This window comes from Chlorocebus sabaeus, chromosome 8 (genome assembly GCF_047675955.1).
Source record: "Chlorocebus sabaeus isolate Y175 chromosome 8, mChlSab1.0.hap1, whole genome shotgun sequence".
NCBI classification, from domain to species: domain Eukaryota; kingdom Metazoa; phylum Chordata; class Mammalia; order Primates; family Cercopithecidae; genus Chlorocebus; species Chlorocebus sabaeus.
The window spans coordinates 122,742,075-122,754,896 of NC_132911.1; the positions used below are offsets into that span (position 1 = coordinate 122,742,075).

The 12,822-nt window shown below is 36.8% G+C and overlaps 1 protein-coding gene across 2 annotated transcripts in view; it reads left to right on the top strand.

Moving 5' to 3' along the window:
• The window catches only part of COLEC10 (collectin subfamily member 10), a 199,843-nt gene that overhangs the window by 101,307 nt on the left and 85,714 nt on the right, over positions 1 to 12,822 (top strand). Inside the window, exon 1 of one of the 2 annotated variants that reach the window (XM_073018327.1) lies at positions 3,969 to 4,045. The exons of the other annotated variant lie outside the window; for it this stretch is intronic. Within the exon in view, the coding sequence (XP_072874428.1) occupies positions 3,991 to 4,045 (55 nt within the window). The 5' untranslated portion in view covers positions 3,969 to 3,990. Of the gene's footprint in view, positions 1 to 3,968; positions 4,046 to 12,822 lie in introns of those variants that run through there. 2 annotated transcript variants of the gene reach the window in all.

A 12,822-nucleotide genomic window follows, 5' to 3' on the forward strand; every position in this document is an offset into this window, starting at 1 on the left:
TGTTGGATTCAGCTTGTTAATATTTTGTTGAAGATCTTTGCATATATGTTCTTGAGAGATACTGGTCTGTAGTTTTTTTTTTTTTTTTTCTTGTAATGTCTTGGTCTGGTTTTAGTGTTAGGGTCATGCTAGCCTTATACAATGAGTTAGAAAATGTTCTCTCTGCTTTAATTTTCTGTAAGAGTTTTCAGAGAATTTTGGTATTATTTCTTCCTGATACATTTGATAGAGTTCACTCGTGAAAACTTCTGGTCCTAGTGTTTTATGTCTTGGAAGGTTATTAATTATTTATTCAATTTATATAATAGTTTCAGGCCTATTCAGATTGTTTATTTCTTCTTGTGTGAGTTTTGGCAGATTATATTCTTCAAGGAATTCATTCATTTTATCTAGGTTATCAAATATGTAAGAACAAATTTTTATAGTATTATTTTATTTCCTTTTAATATCTATGGGATCTGTAGTGATGTTCCTTTTTCATTTCTGATATTAGTAATTTGTGTCCTTTCTCATTCTTCATAGTTAGGCTAGCTAGAAGCTTATTGATTGTATTGATGTATTCAAAGTCTCAACTTTTGGTTGTGATGATTTCCCTATTAATATCTTGTTTTCAATTTTGTTAATTTCTGATCTAATGTTTCTTTACATCCGTTAACTCTAGATTTATTTTGCTGTTCTTTTTTTTTCTGGTTTTCTAAGGTGGAAGCTTAGGTGATTGAGTTTAGATCTTTCTTTTTTACTATTATGTGCATTCAATACTATTATTTTCCTTCTAAGTACTGCTTTTGTGGCATTCCATGAACTGAATTTTGACATGTTGTGTTCTTACTTTCATTTAATTTAAAATATTTTTAAGTCTCTATAGACATTTCTTCTTTGACCCATATGTTATTTAGAAGTGCACTGTTTAGTCTCCACATATTTTGGATTTTTTTCGGTTATCTTTCTATTATTGATTTCTAATTTCATTCCACTGTGTTTTGAAAGCAGACATTGCATGATCTCTACTCTTTAAATGTGGTCAAGTATATTTTATTGCACAGAATGCAGTTTATCCTGGTGAATGTTCCAAGTGAGCTTGAGAAGAATGTGTATTCTGCTCTTTTTGGATGAAGTAGTCTCTAGATGTCAGTTATACTCAGTTGATTGATAGTGTGGTTGAGTTCAATTCAATGTCCTTATACTATGTCCTTACTGATTTTCTGCTTCCTGTACCTGTTCATTTTTGATAAAGAGGTATTGAAGTCTTCAACCGTAATAGTGGATTAATCAATTTCTTCTTGATGTTTTATTGCATCTAGTATTTTGTGGCAGTGTGGTTAGGCATATACATATTAAGTATTGTTATGTCTTAATTGAAAAATTGATCAATTTTTCATTATGTAGTGCTCTTCCTTATCCCTGATTACTCTCCCTGCTTTAAAGTCTTGTTTGTCTGGAATTCACGTAGCTACTCCTGCTTTATTTTGATTAGTATTAGCATGATATATCTTTCTCATTTCATTTACTTTTAATCTTTATGTATCTTTATGCCTAAAGTTTGCAATGTACATTTACAACTAATCCAAGCCCCCCCCTTTTTTTTAAGTTCTAGGGTACATGTGCACAACATGCAGGTTTGTTACATATGTATACATGTGCCATGTTGGTGTGCTGCACCCATTAACTCATCATTTACATTAGGTATATCTCCTAATGCTATCCCTCCCCTCTACCCCCTCCCCACAATAGGACCCGGCGTGTGATGCTCCCCTTCCTGTGTCCAAGCGATCTCATTGTTCAGTTCCCACCTATGAGTGAGAACATGCGGTATTTGGTTTTCTCTTCTTGCGATAGTTTGCTGAGAATGTTGGTTTCCAGGTTCATCCAATCCAAGCCCATTTTAAAGCAATAATGTATTGTTTCACAGGTAGTGCAAACACCTTATCATAATAAAATAATTTTAATCTCTCCCTTCCCTTTCTGTATTATTGCTCTCATTTATATTACTCATATACAAACACACACACACAGATATACACACACATTCAAATACATTGCTGCTATTATATTCTGAATGACTGTTATCCATAAGATCAATTAAGAATAAGAAAAATTAAAGTTTACATTTTATCTTCACTTATTCTTTTTCTGATGCTATTATTTTATGTAGAATTAAGTTTCTGACCTACTTCATTTACCTTTTCTTTAAAGAATTTCTTTTAACATTTCTTGCAAGGTAGCTCTACTGGCATCAAATTCCTTCAATTTTTTTGTTTGTTTGTTTCAGAAAGTCTTTATTTCTCCTTCACTTTTGCAGAATAGTTTCACAGGGTACAGAATTCTAGATAGGTAGGATTTTTCCCCCTCAATACTAAATACTTTACTCTTTCCTTGTTTCCATGATTTCTGAGGAGAAGCTGGATATAATTCTTATCCTCTATAGGTAAACCAGTTTTCTTTTATTTTTGCAATGTTTAGAACATTTTATTAAAGTACAAAATTGTTGGAATTTAGCTACTAGAAAGACATAGTAAATATTTACAAAAACATTGATAACATCACTCAAGTCACACACATATAACAATGTAGACAGGTCTTAACAAAGTTTACAAATTGAAATTATGGAGATTTCCCAAAATGTATCCAATAGCTCATTGCTGAGCATGGTTATCAATATAACATTTAAGATCTTGGAGCAAATGTTGTCCCCGAGTCTTCTGCAATCCAGTGCCCCTTAGAAATTGGTTTCTCTCTTTGGGAGATTCAGACTCAGAGGCAGTCAGAGGGGACAGGTGAAGAGCTGAAATACTCACATAGCTAGGCCAGTTTTCTTTTTGTTTTTCTGGCTTCATTCAAAATTTTTTCTTCATCTTTTACTGTCTGAAGTTTGAATACAACATCCCAGATGTAGTTTTTGTTTGTTTGCTTGACATTTATCCTCTTTGGTTTCTCTGAACTTCCTAAACCTGTAGTTTAGTGTCTGATAATAATTTGGGGAAAATTATCAAATATTTTATCAGTTCTTTTCTCTCTTATCCTTTGAGTATATCCATTATAGATATGTTACACCTTCTGTAGTTGTCTCACAATTCTTGTACATTCTGCTCTGTATTTTCGTTTGCTTGTTTTTTGCCTTTATTCTCTTTGTTTTTCCGTTTTGGAAATATCTATTGAGATAGTCTCAAACTCGGAAATTTTTTCCTCTACTGCGTCCAGTCCATTAGTAAGTCCACCAAAGGCATTCTTCATTTATGTTACAGTGTCTTATGTTACATTTATTTGTAATTCTTTCTTAGAATTTTCTTCTCTCCACTTACATTGCACAACTCTTCCTGTATTTTGTTTAGTTTAACCATTAGGGCCCTTAGCATATTAATCATAGTTGTTTTAAAGAATTCCAATCTGATAACTTCAATATCCCTGCCATATCTGAGTCTGGTTTAGATGCTTTAACTGTTTCTTCAAAGTATGTTTTTGCCTTTTAGTATGCCTTCTAATTTTTTCTTGATTGCAGGGCATGATGTATTGGGTAAAAGAAATTGCTCTTAGTAGTCCTTTAGTAATGTGGTGATATGGTGGGGAGGTGAGGCATTGTGTAGGCTTCTGAGTAGGTCTCAGTCTTTTGATGAGCCTGTGTCTCTGGACTGTGAATTTCACATATGTTTCTCAAGTCCCTCCCACTGTCTGACCATTAGGTAGGACAGGATGGCTAGTGTGGGCTGGAGTTTGGTGATTCTCTTCTGCCAGATCACTTAGGCACTGATAAAACCTCCACAGATAAGGCTCTAGTTGAATAGTTTCTGCTAAGGGCAGATCTTGTTAAGAAGAACAGAATTCTCTGGTGTATTTCAAAATAGTTTCTTTTCCCCTGCCTGTGCTAGAAGCATGAGGGGATTTTCTTCCATATACACTATGAGGTAAAACACAAAATGTGTTGCAACCCTGCAATGACTGGGTCGTGTTGGAGTTTTTGACCTTCAAACTTGTTCACACTGAGACTCCAGCAATATGTTGGAATTTAGGATTTTCTACTGTGCTGGTTCCTGTGAAGGTTTCTGCTTCAGTAAGTTATAAGTTTCTGTATTCCTCTGTCTCTCCAATTTCAGGGGCCTGTACCTAAGAAGAGAGTGGTTTTCTTCAGTTTGCTTAGGTTATAACTTCTTGTTAGGACGGAGTGGTGACTTCCTAGTTCCTTACATGCTATGCTAGAAAATGGCCAAACTTTGCTTTTTATGCTGGTTATACTGATTCTAATAAAGGTAGTAATAGCAACGAACCCTAGAATATATATTGTGTACCGGGTAGTAATTGAATCCTCACAACCAACTTATAATATAGGTATGCTATCATTCTGCCTTTTACAAATGAGGAAACTGGGCTTTTTATTTTTATTTTTTACTTTAAGTTCTGGGATACATGTGCAGAACATGCAGGATTGTTACAGAGGTATACATGTGCCATGGTGGTTTGCTGCACCTATCAACCTGTCATCTAAGTTTTAAGCCCCGCATGCATTAGCTATTTGTCCTAATGCTCTCACTTCCCTTGCCCCCAACCCCCTGACAGGCCCCAGTGTGTGATATTCCCCTCCCTGTGTCCATGTGTTCTCACTGTTCACCTTCCACTTATTAGTGAGAACATGCAGTGTTTGGTTTTCTGTTCCTGTGCTAGTTTGCTAGAATGATGGCTTCCAGTTTCATCCGTGACCCTGCAGAGGACATGAACTCATCCTTTTTATGGCTGCATAGTATTCCACGGTATATATGTGCCACATTTTCTTTATCCAGTCTATCACTGATAGGCATTTGGGTTGGTTCCAAGTCTTTGCTATTGTAAATAGTGCTACAATAAACATATGTGTACATGTGTCTTTATAGTACAATGAATTATAATCTTTTGGGCATATACTCAGTAATGGGATTGCTGGATCAAATGTTATTTCTGGTTCTAGATCCTTGAGAAATTACCACACTGTCTTCTACAATGGTTGAACTAATTTACACTCCCACCAACAGTGTAAACGCATTCTTATTTCTCCACAGCCTTGCCAGCATCTGTTGTTTCCTGATTTTTTTGTTTTGTTTGTTTGTTTGAGACAGAGTCTTGATCGGTCACCAGGCTGGAGTGCAGTGACGCAACCTCAGCTCACTGCAACCTCCGCCTCCTGGGTTCAAGTAATTCTCCTGCCTCAGCCTTCTGAGTAGATGGGACTACAGGTGCCCACCCCCATGCCCAGCTAATTGTTGTATTTTTTGTAGAGATAGGGTTTCACCATGTTGGCCAGGATGGTCTGATCTCTTGATCTCATGATCTTCCTGCCTCAGGCTCCCAAAATGCTGGAATTACAGGGGTGAGCCACCTCGTCTGGCTGTTGTCTGGCTTTTTAATAATGGCCATTCTAACTGGTGTGAAATGGTATCTCATTGTGGTTTTGATTTGCATTTCTCTAATGACCAATGATGACAAACTTTTTTTCATATGGAAAACTGGAACTTTTTACAAATGAGGAAACTGAAGCATAGAATGACTAAATAACGTATCCGAGGATATATTGCTAGGGATTAGTAGAATCGATATTTGAATCCAGGGCATGTGGTTCCAGAAACTGTGAGCTTAACCACTATACTCTACTGCTGGGTTTGGAGAGTAAGTTTAGCAACTCTTAATTATAAGACAATAACCTACCAAGAAAATGATACCCTTCGGTGATGAGCAATTTAAGCAGGTAATTGTTTTCAAGACTACAGTAATGACAGCTCCTTGCATTTTTAGAGAGCCAGATAGTAAGAAGGTTCCATACCAGCTCTTACTTATTGGTGGTGCTTGAAGCATTGTGTTGAGAAGGATTCTGAGGCTTAAACCCAGCTCTGTGGGAATGAGTGCAAGGACTGACTAGCCACGTCTTCCACAAGTACCTGTGATTGAGGAACACAGCGTATTGACTAACTTCTTATTGAGAGCTGTATTTTGGAAATTACTGTCATATATCACTTCTTCCAGAGTTATCTCTTTGGATCTCCTTCATCACTATGCATACCACTATGATTTTAAATAGTTAATTGTGTAAATATCTATGGTGTTTTTCTTACTCTTAATCTTGAAGTCACAAACCTCATGTATCTAGGTAACCTAACTGTTCAGCATGACACAAATTCTGGCCCATAGTAGGACTCAATAATTATTAAACAATGTATAGCTAAAAATAACTTCAGAAGTGTTATTAGCTGTTTAAGAAGTCTGAGAATTCTGTGAAAAACCACCATGAGGGAGGGCAAAACTTGGCATCAAATTCATGAGTTTTCCTCTGGGCTATATCTTATTTCTAAAATGTAAATGACTTACCCCATAGCCACTGGGAATTTTCAAAACCATTACTATTCTAGGAGGGGACAAAAGACTTCTAAAGTTGCTCCCAGTAGCTGACCTACTGTACTTTGTTTGGAATTAAACTCTGCCTGTATTTCCTGCAAACTTCATTAGTTCCCTACAGACATGAAAAGAAATTGTTTGCACTGAGCCATCTTACTGGGAGACCTTTACTGAAAGTGTCCTGAAGAAGAAATTATTCTTCACCCCTAGGGTCACTTGGTAGCTAAAACAGACTCCTCTTTTTTCTTCCAATCTGTTCTACTTCACTGACTCCTTTTTCTGTGTGTTCTTAAAGGTATTGCCTTATTTACTTTGATGGTTTCTCAACTAATTGAATACAGCAGTGAGTTCTTTCTTTCTGGACTCTTTTGGATGTTTCTACTACCCCAAGGGGAAAGGTTCCCATCAGACAGCTTGACTTTGAGATGCTTGCTTATTGAAACTACTTTAAGAGTTATTGCTATTTACAGGGCTGTTAAAAAGTTTGCACATTTGGCTAAACTATACAAAATAAACTGATGCCTGCTTTGGCTTTTGCCAATGGAAATCCTAACTTATGTATAGGGGAATAGTTTCTGAAAACAAAAACTGGATATGTCTTGTGACTTGATTTTTAGGTTGATGTGTAATCAGATCCTAATATGATTTTTTAATCTATGGAATCACCTGTCAATGAAGAATATAATACAAATTATAAAGTCCAAATCATGTAGAAACATTACTGGAAATAAAGAAGTAATTGTCTCAGAACCAAATTCTTGCCTTTAACATGGAGATGATGTGATTCTGACTCCATAGGTAGTAAATCTTTTCTAATTATTTAATGTGTGCATACACATCCCCCCAGTACCCAGGGAAATCTTCCATAACTGGTTACAGTGGTATACAATCTTCTGTTACCCTCTTTCTTCCATTCCCATTTTCATATGCTCGAAACCTTTTTGTCAATATAAGGATTTTGTTTGAAAAAGCCATAAAAATCTAAGACAAGATGCCTACTATCTTCCCCTTCTGCACAGTTATTCACATCCAACAACTCCCAGAGCTCAGGATTTTCTAAGCTTCTATGTTTAGCATGTTGTATGTGTAATGAATCATAGTGTCCACCTGTAAGTGTCATAAACAGATGGTATAAATATGCTTGCACACTGTGACTCAAAACACATCTCCAGTTTTAGCTTGAGTTGAAACAATATTCACAGTTCCAAGAAACCTGTGGCTTGCAAATTCAGGGTCAGTGGGAGGAGAATACCGGAAAACTGGAAGCCTGTGTTCTCTGTTGCCTGTCAGTGCAGTCCATATTGAAGGGACCCAGGAGGAAGGGAAGGGAGGGATAGTGAAGGAAAACCTGTTTTCCACGTGCTCTTGAAGCCAATCATTTTGAAGATGCTCGAGAAATCTGTCTTTGGATCCTATGGGAGTGGGTGGTTTCACTCATGGTCTTCCTTCTTCCTGGAATGTCCTTTCCTTCTTTCCACACCATGCCCCCACCACCCCACTTCCATTTTTCCCTGATTGTCTACAGTCATCTGCCAGGTTTCAACCTCAAAGTCTTTTCCTGTGTGAGGTCTTCCTAGCCCACAGACCAGGTAAGAGGCCTCTGCTCTATGTATCCATGACACACCACTGAACCTCCCCAACTCCTTACTCTAACCAGATTCCACTGCAATTGCATTTTTAATGCATGCCCTTCTCACGACAGTGTGAATCCACTAGGGCAGGAATTGCCGTCTCATCTGATGGTGTATGCCCATTATGGAACACAGCATCTAGCACTTAATAAATATTGTTCACTTGAAGGCCTATCCCAATAAACAATTGATAAAGCTAAACAGCCTACTTAAAATTTCAATGTGATGTCATCTGGCTTCATGAAGGTGACAAGAATTTACTTTTGAAGAAAAACAGTACACAAGTTTACATTTGATTCTGGGGCATTTCATTCATTTCTCAATATTTCTCTCATACAAGGTCCAGATCCTGCATCCTCTCCTCTTTGAAGTTCTGTCTGATTTCCCTGGGCAAGCAGTAGCTTTCTCATGTATGACCACACAGGGCTTATTCATAGCCTGGCCTTTGTCTTTCCCCTCATTTTATCCTGGTCTACTAGGTCCTTAGACAGTCAAGGTTGTGAACTGGGTTTCTGTTGCTTCTGCCTCATTTTATGGTCCCTAGGGCCTAGCATATTGCTTAGCATAGGGAAGGTACTCATATTTGCTGAAATAATTGAAATGGTGGTGAGAAAAATAGAACATCTATTCATTTAACCATCATTAAATAAATATTTATTGTGAGCCCAACTGTTTACCAGGTACTGTTTTAGGTGCTTAGAATACATCAATAAAATATTCCCTATTCAAATAAACATTTTGGAAGTTTTGCCTTTTCCAAAAACTAAAGAAATGGTTTCCAGGTTTGTTTTGTAACTGTGGTTACCTAGTAGATGTACACAGACACTTAGTACATAAGGTTGCTGAGTACTGGGATTAAATTTTAAGGTTCTGATTAAGAGTCAAGCTTGGTAGTATCCTGCCAGTTATGGATGAACTTAGTACCCTGAAGATGTATTCAATAAGGAAAAGATAGGAAGTAGCTAACTGAGTAAATAATTTCTATGGTTACCTGGTATTATCCAGGACACAAATATCTGTGTGATGGTGAAGGTTCCACTTACTTTTTTATTATAAGTCTCTTAAAATGTCCTGAAGGTTAAAAGCTTGTCAGTGTTGAATCAGTTCCTAAAATTGTGCTAAATTAAATTTGATTCTTTACAAAGTGCCTAGTTCTTCTTAAGAAAATAACATCTTTTATTATGCTATATTTAAATGTATCTAAAAATGGATTTTATGTATGTTAGAATCATTAAAAATACACATGGATTTCATGCTGTGCAATATTTATCTATTCTAATGACGCTACTTTAGTTGAAGAGTGATTAAACATGTAGGACTTGCTCATTATCAGTCATTTCGACATTGTAGATGATATATGGAATATAGAAATTGATGTCAGTTATTATTCACTGACACACTTCATTTGCAAGCCAGTAAGCAACATTTTAAGGAGCAAACATTCAATGTTAATTGAAAAGCCAATAAAATTCAGAGAGAGAGAATTTTGTGTCTTCTATTTCCCTAATTTTAGAAGCAGCCTCCATTTAAATCCATAGTGTTAGCCCCCAATTTGTATTATTTTATGGAAAAGCAGAAGGTGATTTTTTATTCTTCTAGCATGTGAAAAGTCATGTAGCAAATTATTTCCAGATTTATGCTAACACGACTTAACATTTCTTAAAGGGCTCTGTAGCACCACAGACTTCATAAACAGGTCCTCTTGTTTATCACAGAACTTTACTCCCCGCAGATGAACTACAGCAACAATTATGCCCAACACAGGGACTGTCTCATGCAATTTAGGAGCAGAGAATGCATGTCCTCTACAATCAATGCAGTAGGAGCTGGTAGGAATTACTACTGCCGGAGCTGGTAGAGGTCAAAGGCTTTCCTGGGGAGAGGAATGAAATAGACAGTGTTTCATCCTGAATGAGCGTGCATCTTGGGTTAAGGCCTTAGAGTCCTATGAACTTACTGAGCAACACCACTTTTGCTCTTGGGAAGAGCCATCCTTGGCAGCACTGTTAAATAGAGGAATGTTCATCTATGGCTCAATATCTCTTTCTAGATCCATCAATTTCAACAAGAAGAAACAAGCCTGGCCCTCGTAGTAAAAATATGACTACAGTCGAAATCTGAAACCAGTTTTGAGCTTGGCTCTGTCATTTATCAATGGTATGACATGGGGGAAATTAGTAAAGCTCCTTGTGACAATATGCTCCTCTGTACAATGCAGCCAACATCATTCACAGATTTTCTGTAATGATTACATATAAGTGAATGTATATGAAACAGGTAAACAGAAAAGCCATCTCTACACTTGTTAGACAACATAATTATTACCCATAAAGCTGGCTTTAGGGAAAAAGTTGTCAAGACCATTTTATAATTAGTAGCCTTTCCTCTAGCAATCCTCTTACTCAAATGCCAAGATTCCTCTAGCCTCTCTGCCAGTAATATCAAAATACAGTATCTTGATATTTTAGGGAAAAAATGAAAGCTGTAACTGTCAGGACTGTTACAGAACTATCAAAAGTATATTAAATCAGCTACATAAATTGTGAAAAGAGTCTGGATTCTATGTGTTCTGTGATAGTTTAAACACAGGCCAGCTCATTTAAGGAGGGCAGAATAAAAAGCAAAGAGACTGAGCACCCTCTCTTAAGGAGACAGGCCACTCCCATAGTCAAGTATTTGTGCCTCTTAATTCTTTGTTTGTTTCTTGATAAATCTGTGATGAATGAAGCACCAAAGATTTTTTAAAAGGTAGGGGAAATGTATGTTAGCATTACATAAAAATGACTTCGATACTAAGCAGGAGAAACTGCCAAAAGTAGGGAAGATAAAAAAAGGAGAGCTAATCATTTGTGTCTTGTAATGATGTTAGGAAAGGCTACTTATTTTTTTCACACCCCACATCCAATCTCCCAGGAAATTATGTTGACTTTTTTTTCAAAATAGATCTAGAAAGTGACCAGTGACTTTTTCCCACCTCCTCTTCTACCACTGTTGTGTGAAGGACACTCACCTCTCACCTGGATGGTTGCAGGAGCCCCCTAACCTCTACTCTTCTTGCATAATACCGAGTCCTCCCCACTGGCTGCCTCCCCAGCTCAGTAGTCACAGTAATCCTTTTAAAATGTAAGCCAGGTCCAGTTCTTCTTCTGTTAAAAACCCTCCAGTAGCTGCCATCTCACTCAAAGTAAACGCCAAGATCTTGAAAATCTGCCCAAGGCCCTCCATACCCCACTTTTCCAACCTCTCTGACATCATTTCCTATTAATCTTCCTGTGCCTCAGTCTGGGCTCCTTGATCTTTCTCTTACTCAACAGGCACCTCCTGCCAGAGAGTCTTTGCACTGCTTAATTACTCCACTGGAAGCAACTGTGGTAGTTCATGGTCTATCCCAGATATACACATGGTTTATATCTCTCTTGTTTCAAGGCTTTGCTTAAATACTATCCTCTCAATCAAGCTTATGCTGACCACCGTATTTAACATTGCACATTGTCTGTCACTCCCTGCTTTCTGATTTTACTTATGCTTGTCTATTTTTTTCTGTAGCTTGTATTACTGTTTCATATTCCACAAAATTTGCTTATTTATTATATTTACTATTTATTGTTCATCCTTTACTCATTCCCCCAATATAGAGTCCAAGAATGAAAGGATTTATGTCTATTTGTTTCACATATGTATCTCATTTGTAGAATATTAAATGTGTGATATCCCTTGGATATTTTTGAGAGTGACAATTTCAAGAGAAACCTTAGAAGCACAGAGCCTGGTATAGAGTACTTTTAATATGGAAAAAGGCAGAGGGGTACACGCTATTGAAAGAGAAATGAAATCAACAGAACTAAAACTTTGTTCTGAAGACTTATTTTAACCTCTAGTTTCTAAACACATTAACTGCAGTAACTGTTCATCTTCTTTCTTTCTTGGTGTTTTCTCTGAAATTTAAAAAATATTCTGATTTTAAATTTTAGTTATGTTGAAAGAGTGACTAACAGTTAGTGAAACAGAACAATGACATTGTTTCTGTTATAGTTTTTAATGTCCATCATTAAATGTTTCCGTCAAAAGCAACATTCATTCTCTATTTATTTTTCAGTCAACTTATTTGCTGACAATGCATTCTATGAAAACTACAATTGTGTGCCATCATTTGAAATCAGAGGAATAGATTTTTTTTAATGGGCAAAAGCAGGTTTTTTAATGGTGCAAAAGCAGCTGTTTTGGTTTTAGAAGGGTGCATGGCAGTCCTGTATACCAGCTGCTTTTGTCCAGAGACAAGCATTGCAGATCAAAACCTCATGTGCATGTATATTCCTTCTACATCGTTCTGTTTGGCAGATACATGTTTACATGCCAATGTAATAAGGGCGGGGAGGTAAAGAGTATAGGATACAGTTTAGATATTAAATTTGCAGTGTTCTCAGTTTTTCAGTCTTTCATTTAAAAAAAGCGCCTTAAACTTTGTGTTTCCACTCCTCTGGTTGGGTAGGAGGTGGCAGTATGCTTTTGGTGAAAGACAAAGTTGATGAGTACATAGATGGGTACCTTGAAGAAAGACAAAGTTGATGGATACCATTCGTAGAACATTCCTTGAGGCCTTTGATCTTGCCTTTTTTTAAGAAAGGCTTTAAGGATTGGGAAAAGTGGAAGTGGAATAAAATAGGAAAAAATGTACTTTAAAATTATTTTTAGAGATTCCCTAGTGAAAGGAACTAATGAGATTTTAGTAGTTTTCTTATAGTGAGTCCCTTATAATGCGTAAGTTGTGTATATGACCTCCGATGAGATGGCTTCATGGAGCATCTCAGGATGCCAAACACTGATTGTCAAGACCCAGTCC